This window comes from Strix aluco, chromosome 23, assembly GCF_031877795.1.
Source record: "Strix aluco isolate bStrAlu1 chromosome 23, bStrAlu1.hap1, whole genome shotgun sequence".
In the NCBI taxonomy this organism is placed as follows: domain Eukaryota; kingdom Metazoa; phylum Chordata; class Aves; order Strigiformes; family Strigidae; genus Strix; species Strix aluco.
The window spans coordinates 2622061-2632930 of record NC_133953.1 but is presented as its reverse complement, the minus strand read 5'-3'; the positions used below and the strand labels follow the sequence as shown (position 1 = coordinate 2632930).

The following is a 10870-nucleotide window of genomic DNA, read 5'->3' as shown; positions in this document are numbered from 1 at the left end:
CCAGCTCCTCATGCGGGACCTGCCATCCCCCTGCACCTCCGCCCTCCGCAGCACCACGCCTGGCTCCATCCTCGCTGTTACTCACACCTCTCACCCACCACAGCATTTAAACATGAAAGACATATGGAAATGAGTGGCACTAACAAAAGTATTAATTAAAAAACCATCTGTTGAACCAAGGAGAGCTTTCCCCTCCCACAGCCAAGCTTGGGCTGGGCAGTGATTTGGCTCCTTGGCAAAGCAGGATCCAGCCAGAGGAGAGACTGTGGGGCAGGGCAGCCCACAGGCTGGGCAGGGGGAGGGCACAAGGAGGTAGTCATGGAGCCAGGCTCCACAAAGAAGCCTTAAGTCATCTCCTCATGGAGCAAAAGGCATGTTGGACCCATCCAGTTTGCATTCAGCACGCTGACTCCCATCCTCAGGGCACTCACCGTTAGCACGTCTCAGCCCAGGCCCCCACTGTTCAGGGCAAAACAGCCCTGCTGCCCTGCAGGTGGGCACAAGCAGGGCCTGGGAGCGAACTCCCTTGATGCTAAAGCCCCTTCCTTCTCAACTGCCCAAGGCTGGGTCTGCAGCCCCTGAGACCAAGCTGGTGGCCATACAGCAACCAGCAGCTGCTGCAGCATCCTGCTGCGGAGTCATTTCAAGATGGAAGGCCAGCAGGGATGGGAGTCCAGTGCCCAGAAGGGCTTGGTGGTCAGTGCCATGGGCACATTCAGCATCCATCTGGTCCCTTATGGAAGGAGGGCAGCGATGGAGACACATGGCGAAGGGAAGCAGACATCCAGGTTGGAAGCCTCCCTCGGCAGGGGGCCAGTGGCCACAGCCCCAGACGGCCCAGCTCTACCCAGAGGAAGCTGTAAGGAGAGCAAGAGCAGCAGATTTTGAGCTGTTTGGCAGCCCCCAGCTCTCAGTCTCAACCCTTCCCACAAAACAGTGAGACAGACCCTTACCAAAGGTGGGCGGCTGCAACCAGGACTCACCGCATGGGACATGGCAGTCACACTCGCAGATGTTGCAGCGCTGGGACCAGTGGGCCCAGCCTGAGGGCTTGGTGACACAGGCTGAGATCTTGATGCAGCCATGGTTGAGGAAAGGTCCCAGGTGGGCCTGGGTGCTGCAAGATGAAGAGCACCTCCCAGTAATGTCCTGCTCGCTGATCTCGATACGACCTCGCAGGCAGACCCCTGCAAGAGCAGGGCCAGAGCACATCACAGAGTGCCCACCAGCCCTCCCACAGCCAGCTGGGGGAAAAGAGGGATTGGAAACATGTCTGCAGCCCTGCTGCCTGCTCCCCATGCAGGCAGGGTGCCCTCTCAGGCTCAGCATGACACCCAGCGGTACTCACGGAGGCAGGTGGGCTTGGGGGTCCAGTGGCCATCAGACTGGCAGGCGCTGGCCGGGTCCCCCAGGAGCAGGAATCCAGGCTGGCAGCTGTACCGCACCACCGAGCCGACCCACCAGTCATTGCCGTACACCACCGAGTTCAAGTCTGCTTCGGGTCGCCCGCAGTTCACTGGGGACAGGGAGGTTCCTGAGGGCAGCGCAGGGCTGGCACCCTATGCAGCCTGCTCTGCAGAACGTCAGCCCAAGGGGATGCACCCAGACAAGGTTGCAGGTCCTGGGCGAAGAAAAGGATGCTGGGCAGGATCTGCGGGTGCCCCAGGCTGCGTCCTCTAGTGGCCCGAGGACCGGGCTGGTGGAGAGACTCCACACACGTGTGTGTGGCACAAAACCCACCCTCCCCAGGCTGGCTGTGCCAAGACCTGCAGCCATCCAGGGCCCCCCCCATCTCCCTGCTCTGGCTGTACCTCTGCAGAAGGACTTGTAGCCCAGCCAGCAGCAGCTGCCATTCCCACACTGGCTCCTCTTCAGCTCCTTGTGCTTCCCCTTGCAGACCCCGAAGCAGATGGGTGCTGTGCCAGACCAGTAAGTATCCGGGTCTCCTGGTGCCGCAGGGAGCAAGGCAGAGCAGGACAGGGCTAGGGCCGGGGGCCGAGGACCACCCTTCCCGCCAGCTCCCCAGCCCTCAGAGACCCACAGGGAGGTGGCACAAACCCAGCAAAGGCTCGTCCCAGCCCGCCCCCCAACCCCTGCTGTGGTCAGCAGTACATCCACTTCCACCTCCAGCATTTCTGCAAGCCAGCTCCAGCTTCCACTGTGCCACACCTCGGCATGGGGACGTGACAAAGTTCTTGCTCTCGGCTGGGGAAGACCAGTCCAGCCAGGTGCCAGCAGCTCTGGGGCACTCTGAAAGCCTCTCTTCCCCCAAACACCCTGTTACCTTCTGGGTCCTCGCAGGAGACCAGCATGGCCAGCACAGCAAGGAAGAGGAGGCCCAGTCCCATAGCGCACACTCTGCCCTCCTCCCCTTGCCCCTCAGATCAAAGGCCCCTTTCTGCTTGCCCAAGAGAAAGTGAACTTGGTTTCCATACACACAGGACGAGCTGCTGTAGGACATGGGGGAAGGGAGGAGACATTCCCTTTAATGCCAATCCTCTCCACAGCAGATAATCTCTGGCAGATTACCCTCCCTGGACCCAGTGTTTAAAGGGACAACTCCTCCAGCCACCACAGCCTTGCCTCCACTCCCAACACCTAGCGCTCACATCCTGCAGGAGCACCGTAGTCCAAGATAACGCAGGCGCAGCCATGGCTTTGGCAGCAGAGCCCCCAGGCCTGCACGTTGGAACAAGGGCCAAGCTGCAAGTGCTGCGAATACAAACCTGGCAGGAGGCCCTTCTCTCGAAGGTATCCTCGGCCCAGCTCTGCCAAGCACCAGGGAGCGAGGGCCAGGCAGGGGCCGGGAAGGCTGGGCAAGGCCCGGCCACATGCCAGCAGCCCAGGAATGCTCTCCCCAGAGCAGCGTCCTCCTGCAGCGCATGCTGTCAGGGCTGCTGGGAGAGCCAGCTGCCTCCTACCCTGCCTCGCCCCGAGCACAGGGTGCCCAGCACACGACCCTACCTGTGTTTCACTCGCCCATGGGAGGCGCTCTGCGTGCACGCCCCTGGAGAGAGCAGCATTGGGGCGCAGGGGCGCACATTGCCCATCACACTGATCCAGCAGCAGGAGACCTTCCCACACGGCCTGTAGCTGGCAGCTCTGCCCACTTCATCCCCGCTCCTTACCCAGCCTGTGTACTGCAACTGCAGAGCACGCTGCCCCGCACCCAGGCTGCTCTCATCACCCCATCCCAAAGGCACAGCCACGAATCACACCCCCTGTGTTTGTAATTAGAAAGTGAGCAGGTGGCCAAGGGTTTAGTATAAAGTGATTTCCTCCATTAACCTGGAATTCCAACAGCTTTTGCTGAACTGCTTGAGAAAGGAAGCGAGGAGTAAAAAGTCAGTGTCCAGCCCAGGAGATCAGCAGGGCACCTCCCTGCCTCCATCTGGGCACAGCACTTCCACACACAGGGCAGTGTGGGCCCAAGTGTCGCTCCAGGGACACCAGCTTCACCCTGTCCCCATCCAAATCACTTGGCAAAGGGTAAACTGGCTCTGCTCACAAGCCCAGGCTACTCTATATAGTCAAAAAATGACATTGCAGGCAGCTGACATTCACGCCCTGAAGGAGGCAGCAAAAATCAAACTCACATCAGGACAGCAGGGAACAAGAGTGCCAGAGCTAAACCTGGCCTTCCAATGCCACCTCTGGGGACGTGGAACAACACATGCTCTGAGGCGCTCGCCAGCTGCACCAAGTGGCAGCACAGAGGACATGTCAAGAGACCCTGGCAGCTCTTCAGTGCTCACCTCCCACAGTGCAGGCTCTAGGCAACTCGGCCTCATCCTCTCACCACAACGTGCCACAGCTGGCAGGGATGGGGCTGAAACAGACACCAGACACTGGTTGGCCTGGCAGTCTGACTTTTATTTGTATCGCCAAAGTACACTTTGCCCAACCAGGAGCCCAAACCCCAATATGGGGAGGAAACCCAGGGAAGGACAAAAGCAGTAAGGAGCTCCCAATCCCCCAGTGCTGCAGGGTAGCAATAGCCTCAAAGGACAGCACCTCCAGCCCTCTCCTCCCAGAGATCAGTGCAGTGTAACAGGGTCAGTGGTGCACCCACCACCAACAGCACCAGCTGAATGACCCAGGAAAGATGATGCACAGGGAAGTGCCGATGAAGGCAGAAGTAGAGCGTGCCATCCCTTAGAGAACAAAGTATGGATGCAGCCCCTGCTGAGGGCCACACATCTCCCCAGGGAAGAGGCTTCAGCTGCAGTGTCTGCTCAGCACGCCCTCCTGCCTGGGGAGATCCTAGCTGAGGACCAGGCTCTGCCAGTGCTGACAACCGAGCTGCGCAGCAGCAGCAGGGACCACGTCACCAGTGAGTCACCAGGAGGGGAAGGCCTGTGTCAGGCTAAGGCCAAACCTCCTGGAAGGGTGAGAGAGGCTTGCTAGTCCCTAATCCCCAAAAGGAGGAGATAGACAGCTCTTCCCAGCTCAGATCGCTTGATCTACAACTGAGAGAGACCTGTCCTTCCCCTCTCCCCACGCTAACCAGAACTGGCAGCCAGTGAGGCTGGGGCAGCAGAGTGGGAAGCCAGCCAGCCGCAGGTAGGTGAAGACAAGCTGAGCCCTCTCTCCCAAGCACTTGTCATCCTCCCCCACCAGCACATCCCATGGAGGCCCAAGTTTTCCTCATGCAGAGAGGCAGGTGAGCACCTCACACAATCTGGATGCCCAGCTCCTCAGCCGTCTTCTGCAGACGATCCATGACATTCTCCTCCAGCTCCATAGCCAGCCCGCTGGGTGCTGCCACCTGCTCCTCGGAGGATGTGCTGGCCATGACATAGTACACAGTCTCACTCTCCCCATGCTCATTGGTCCGGTTCACCACACGGATGATGGGGTTGGCCAGGGTGCCAGGTTCTTGCTCCGACGACAGCGCTGCTCCTGGGAAGGCACTCGGCCGTGCTGGCTCAGGGTTGTCAGCAGAGCAAGGGGCCGGGCGCAGCGGGGCCACTTGCAGTTCAGCGATACTGTTCTCCACCAGTGGAGCCTCTGCCGGGGCCTCCAGAATGATGCCCTGCAGGTTGCCCTCACCCTCAGACAGCACCACACACTCAGCTGAGCCATCCAGTGCCTCCCCTTGCTTCTCTCCATCCTTCAGTAGCTGCTCTGTCAGCTCCACGCTCTCATAACGCACCAGCTGCAGCCTCATGTAGCCATCCTCATGTTCCTTGTACCTGAGCAGAGATAGGCAGGGGTGACGGAGCCAGTCACACTGCGGCCCCTTCCCTAGAGACGGGTAGCAGCCTGAAGCAGCAGCCAAGAGGGACCACATTCTAGGTTCCAAGGCCCAGTGCTACATAGATGACACCGGGCAAGTAAGATAAAAACCCTTCAGCCCTGCCCCTAAAAGCACATCCATGTGGCAGCTTCTGAGCTTTCCAATAAGCCTCTTACCTCCCAAGCCCATCTCCTTCCACCACTCTGTTTTACTGGGAGCATCTGAAGTCCATCCTCTTCTCCTACCAGCTTTTAGGCTCTGGAAACTCTTTGGAGCTTCCTCGAGAGGATGCAGCAGAGGCATCTCTCAAGACACTAATCTGCAGCAGCTCTTCCTAGAGTGGGACACCTGGACCTGGCCCCTGCCAAGCTCAGAAGCGTCCCACCAGATGCAGCTGTGACAGCATCGCTTCTGCCCTTGCCCCTAAACCTCTGACCCACTGCCAGAGCTGCCACCCTGCGTTGCTGTCACTGTGCCAGATCCCACAGAATGCTTGCTGCCCAGTGCCTCCCAGCCACTGGGAAATAGGTCTTGAGCACATTACAGGCAAACATCAGAGCCCAAGCACTGCCAGGTCTCTGCTCCAGCAAGACACAGGATGCAGCTGCAGCTAGTCTCTTGCACTAGGGAGGAGGTAGTGAGGAGCTAAGGATGGGCGGTACCTGAAGCGAGGATGGCCCGAGGGCCATTTGAACTGGTGTTTCTTCCTGAGGTGGACAGTGAGGTTGTTTCCACGTGTGAAGCACTTGTCACAGACATGGCACTTGTACCGGGGCTCTGAGTCACCCTGAAGGGCAGAGAGAGGGATGTGAATACCCCATGTGCCTGATCAGAGGGCCTGGTACCCACGCATGTGCATGGAAGGAGGAATCAGGTTCTCTGAGAAGACTGACATGACGTATCATTGCAGCAGTGCGAGAGGAATGCAATTCAACTTCACATTCCTACAGCCCTGGTCAGCCTGAGACACATCACATGACTTTAGCTTTTTTCCCACATGCTTCCGTACAGCATGTTGCACTTAGCAGTTCTCAGCCTCACTGGGAGACAGTACACAGCAGAATAGCCCTCTGCTCCCTTCCCACCTCATGGACTTTCCGGTAGTGCAGTTTGATGGAGCAGAGGGAACGTGCAGTGAAGCTGCAAGCCTCAAACTCGCAGCGATAGGCTGGCTCCTTGCTGTGCGTGTCCAGATGCTTCCTCAAGTCAATGAGATTCTTGCAGCTAAAAGGAAATTATAAGGGAACAAAGCTGAAGACTGTGTAGCACACACACGTACGTGCCTCTGGGTGCTTCTCTGTCACCAGTCTGGAAAGACAGAAAGCCCTGGTCCTCACCTGTAGTCACAGTAGTCACACTTGAACGGTCGCTCCTCGCTGTGCCGAAAACGAATGTGATTGCGCAGGGAGGAGGGCAGCGGGCAGGTCATGTCACACAGAGGGCACTTGTAATGGTTCACTGTGCGAAAGAATGGGTGGAAAACATTACCACAAAGCACGGAAGAGCACGCACTCTTCAGAGCCTCAGTTGGGAGAAGCCTTTACTCACCATGGTTCCTCATATGGTCACGGAGCAGCCTCTCTGTGGCAAACCTCTTGGAGCAGTGAGAACACTGAAACCTCTGCTCTGCAGCATCGGGGCCAGGGAGAAAGGGGAAGGGGTGATGAGAAAAGAGATTAAAGCAAAGAGAGCAGCACAAAGAGCAGCAAGTGAGAAAAAGAGGTAGTTACAGTGGAACTGGAAACCCTTCTCTCCAGGCAGAGATAGCAGACACTGACTACAAAGGCAAACAAAAACCAAACCACTTGCAAAGTGCAGTCTGCCTCCCCTTCGCAGAGCCTCCTCGTGCTGCCAGTGAAGGAACTGGGGAGCCACCACACACATCGCCAGCACAGCGCAGGGGAACTCAACAAGCAAATCCCAGTCCTGCTGCAAGTGCCCAGCTGCTGCCTTTGACTTCAGTCCTGGGTCCCCACAGGAGGAACAGCTCTGGCTGCAGTAGTGAGAGCCTGTGCAGCCTTGTCAGCCTCCAATCCCCTGCCTCTGCCAGACACTTCTCAGAGATTCATCAGTGTCGGAGTTCCCAGCCACCAGGGAAGCCAGGCTGTTTCCAAGCACGCCCATGCCCTTTGCTCACAGAGAACAGGAGCTCTAGCAAACCAAAAGGCTCAGCCAAAGGACTGCTCACAACCCGCTCCTCCCCAGCCCACAGGAGCTTACGGTCCAACGCAGTCTGACGGCGGATATGGTCAAAGAACTTGGTGTTGTTGGCGAACATCCCCCCACAGGTAGGACAGGCCACCACTTTCTCCTGCGTGTGGCTGCGCAAGTGCTCCCGCAGTTTGCAGCGCCCCTTGAAGGTGCAATCGCAGTCTAAACAGAAACAACATTATGCCATTAAGATCCTTCACACATGGGCCACAATCCACAATGTGACTGAATGGCAGGCTTCTTGCTTCTGTTTTGACTAACAAGGATGAACTCCCTGCTCCAAAAAGCCCACAGAGCAGGGCCACAGCAGGATGAAATCACTAGTGTACAACCGGCCTGGGCACCCCCACCACAGCAAGCAGCTAAGGCAATTGCAAAAACACAAGAGAGAAAAATTATTCAAAACGATAAACTGGAGCCTTTTCTTCTAGGTACTAATTAAATATAAACAAAAAGCTCAATATTAAGCACTCAATTGGATCCCCTGAAGGAAATTCCACAGGAACATTTCACTGTTAGGACCATACACACATATTGTTGAAGTTCAAGAGGCTCCCTGACACCCTGCCAAGGAGCGCAGAGTTCTCCCATACAACAAATGCAATCCAGCCCTCGGCAAAGCTCTCTAGAGAGGCCTGGCGTGCACGCACTAACCTTTCCAGCCACAGACAACCACATGGTTTTCCTTCCCTGCTGCCTTGTACTCTGAACAGAAACTGTGATCCTCCACGTGCCGATAGAACCACTCAGGATTATCAAATGATCGCTGTTGGGGAGCAAGGACAGACAGAACAGGGTGAAGAGATCAGCACGAGCTGGCTTCAGCCAGAGCACAACAGACGCTTTCACCCAGGTACAAACGCAGCCACCAGGCAGGCACACAGGTGAGCTGCAGGACGAAAGCAGCTCTCCTTCCCCTGGCTGCCACATCACAGAGAACACACAGGAAAGCGAAACTTGGGTCCCCTGTTCTCACCTCACAGTACTCCCACAGACACAGAAAGTTCTCCTGGATCTCAGGGATGATGTTGCGGCTCTGGAAGTCCAGCTGGCAATGGCTCACATCCGACTGGCTCTGCAGGGCCCGCAGCCCCCACTGCTTCAGCTTGGTGTGGTAGCAGTGGAAATAGACGTGGCGAATGAGGTCAGCGGAGCTCTCTGGGGAACAGAAACCGCATTCCTGCCACAAACACGTGTATTCCTCTGCAACACAAACAGCAGATATACAGGCCATAATGGTCTGATGGAAACTCTCCAAGTAAAGCTCAGGCTCTCGAAGACAGAGAACCACCACGGCTTTTTTTTTTTTTTTTTTTTTCAAGAGATTCCAGTCCTGCAACAGGCAGCGCTGCTCTCCTCAGAGAGAGGATTCTGTCACACCTCGGGGAAGAGAGAGGGCTCGTGAGCCACAGCAGCGGAGGCTGCCGCTCCTTACCGAGAGGGTCCATCTCGTCGCGGTGTTCCCCGGGAAGGTGCTGCCGCAGGTGCTGGGCCACATGCTCGCAAAACTCCTCCATCTTCGAGGCCACGTAGGTGCACGACTCCCACTCGCACTGCAGCACCAAGGCGCCCTTACCGGCGGCCTTGGCGGGCGGCATGGCCGGGGACGCCGAGGGCTCCCCTCACCGCCGCGGTCACCCCGACGGCTCCCCTCACCGCCGCGGTCACCCCGACACCGGCCCGGGCTCCGCCCGGCTGACTCGGGGTGGCGGGGGGGGGCGGGCAGGGTCGGCCCCGCAGTCCCGAAGCCGGGGCTGAGCCACCGCGGCGGAGCCGCCGAGCCCAGCCGCCCCGAAGCGGCGCGGGGCCGGGCAGACGGCGGGGAGCGCGGGGAGCGCCCGGCCCTGCCCCGCCGGGGGGCGCCGGAACCCCGCGGCCCGCGCCCGCCCGCCCCCGCCCGGCCCCGGCCAATCCCCGCGCAGGAGCCCGCGGCCGCGCGCAGCGCCAGGCCGGGCCCGCCGGGAAGCGGCGCCCGCTCCCAAAGGTTCCGGGGTCGCGGGGGGCTGAGCCGCCAGGCAGATCCTTTTTGGGACCCCCGCGGGAATAACGCGCCTTTGGTCCCGGGAGAGCCCCTATCCCGGGAGCCGGCACCGCTTTGGTCATGCTGAGATTTGGCAGGGACCCGGCTTTGCGGGAGCGGAGCGGGAAGAGCGGCCCAGGCCTCGCTGCCACCGCACACGTTCAGTCCTGGTGCCTCCAGAACCCTCAGAGGCCTGGCAGGCAGCACCCCCGCAGCTGGGCACCCCCCCCAGCTAGGCATCCCATCCACACAAAACCCCTCAGTCCCCGCTGTGAGACAATGCAGCATATTCTCCTTACTCAGTAACAAGGAGACAGAATCACAGAATCATCTCGGTTGGAAAGGACCTTGAAGATCATCCAGTCCAACTGTTAACCCAGCACTGACAGATCCCAACTACACCAGATCCCTCAGCGCTGGGTCAACCCACCTCTTGAACCCCTCCAGGGATGGGGACTCCCCCCCTGCCCTGGGCAGCCCATTCCAACACCCAACAACCCCTTCTGCAAAGAAATCCTTCCTAATATCTAGTCTAAACCTTCCCTGGCACAACTTGAGGCCATTCCCTCTTGTCCTATCACTTATTACTTGGTTAAAGAGGCTCATCCCCAGCTCTCTGCACCCTCCTTTCAGGGAGTTGTAGAGGGCGATGAGGTCTCCAAAATGACAGCTTGATTTAAACAAATACACATTGACTATTACATCTGCCGTTCCTGGCTTTTGTAACACAAAATAGAGACGCAACTCTCAGAAAGTTTGCTTTGGCACAGGCAAACGCCGCACTAAAACCAAATGGGACTGTATAAAATGTGCCACAAAGCGTGCCTTGCCAACACGCAATCGCTTCTGTGACTCCTGTCGTACACACCAGCTCTACCCTCTGATGTGAATGGAAAGTACGTGCCCAAATCCACTAAATTATATAGAAAATCTGGGTCTGATGCTTTTTCAAATGAAAATGTAAGGTAAGAGATGGATCTTATCTAGAAGCAGGCTGGCTGAGTTTTTATCTTTGTTTATTTGTTTTCTGCAGGATCTGTTGTTCTCAGTGTGATTATTTGTAATCAGTACAGAAAACACCTGGACTGGCTAGACAGTGCAAAGCTATTAGCTTGATTGGGGCTGGGATTTAACTGGTATACCCTAACCAAAGTGTATAAAGATCCAGTACAGGAGACAAAACTATCTGGGAAACCTGCCAGGAGGCAGGTGGCAAACTAAGCCTATTGCTGACAAAGCAAAGATACCCTCTTCTGTTGTGACTTCACATCTGCCCACGCTTCCCCGACCCACCTGCTGCTTCCTGCCCGTTTTAGTACCTGTCGGCCAAATCCAAGACACCTGTGGGTACCAGGAAGGGGTGGCCAGGAATGGACGGGCCAAAATAAGACTTGTCTTAT

General features: G+C 57.5%; 2 protein-coding genes across 5 annotated transcripts; both read right to left on the bottom strand.

Annotated features, from left to right (window-relative positions):
* Positions 1–151: 151 nt before the first annotated feature.
* LOC141933765 (complement receptor type 1-like) lies at positions 152–3765 on the bottom strand. 4 transcript variants are annotated; one of them, XM_074848787.1, is made up of 5 exons: positions 2285–3765; positions 1812–1946; positions 1349–1516; positions 954–1187; positions 152–857 (listed from the first exon to the last, which is right to left on the bottom strand). In XM_074848787.1, the coding sequence occupies exons 1-5, from the start codon at positions 2346–2348 to the stop codon at positions 844–846; spliced, it is 615 nt and encodes a 204-aa protein (XP_074704888.1). In that variant the 5' UTR covers positions 2349–3765; the 3' UTR covers positions 152–843. The 4 variants fall into 4 exon arrangements, with proteins under 4 accessions (XP_074704888.1, XP_074704886.1, XP_074704887.1 ...); XM_074848785.1 differs by having other exon boundaries at positions 1812–3765; XM_074848786.1 differs by having other exon boundaries at positions 984–1187; positions 1812–3765.
* Positions 3766–3852: 87 nt separating this feature from the next.
* Positions 3853–9318, bottom strand: HINFP (histone H4 transcription factor). The gene is made up of 10 exons (XM_074848784.1): positions 9127–9318; positions 8886–9096; positions 8427–8653; positions 8105–8216; positions 7460–7612; positions 6788–6865; positions 6577–6697; positions 6325–6463; positions 5902–6026; positions 3853–5195 (listed from the first exon to the last, which is right to left on the bottom strand). The coding sequence occupies exons 2-10, from the start codon at positions 9046–9048 to the stop codon at positions 4673–4675; spliced, it is 1641 nt and encodes a 546-aa protein (XP_074704885.1). The 5' UTR covers positions 9049–9096; positions 9127–9318; the 3' UTR covers positions 3853–4672.
* Between the last annotated feature and the right edge of the window lie 1552 nt (positions 9319–10870).

Excerpts from the sequence above, each read along its gene's own strand:
- LOC141933765 (XM_074848785.1), bottom strand. The coding sequence starts at position 2,133 with ATGCTGGAGGTGGAAGTGGATGTACTGCTGACCACAGCAGGGGTTGGG. Across the intron at positions 1,517-1,811 it reads CTACAAGTCCTTCTGCAGAG|TGAACTGCGGGCGACCCGAA; the intron begins GTACAGCCAGAG and ends CCCTGTCCCCAG. Across the intron at positions 1,188-1,348 it reads CCCCAAGCCCACCTGCCTCC|GGGTCTGCCTGCGAGGTCGT; the intron begins GTGAGTACCGCT and ends CTGCTCTTGCAG.
- HINFP (XM_074848784.1), bottom strand. The coding sequence starts at position 9,048 with ATGCCGCCCGCCAAGGCCGCCGGTAAGGGCGCCTTGGTGCTGCAGTGC. Across the intron at positions 8,217-8,426 it reads GTCTGTGGGAGTACTGTGAG|CGATCATTTGATAATCCTGA; the intron begins GTGAGAACAGGG and ends GCTCCCCAACAG. Across the intron at positions 6,866-7,459 it reads CCGTCAGACTGCGTTGGACC|AGCAGAGGTTTCAGTGTTCT; the intron begins GTAAGCTCCTGT and ends CCGATGCTGCAG.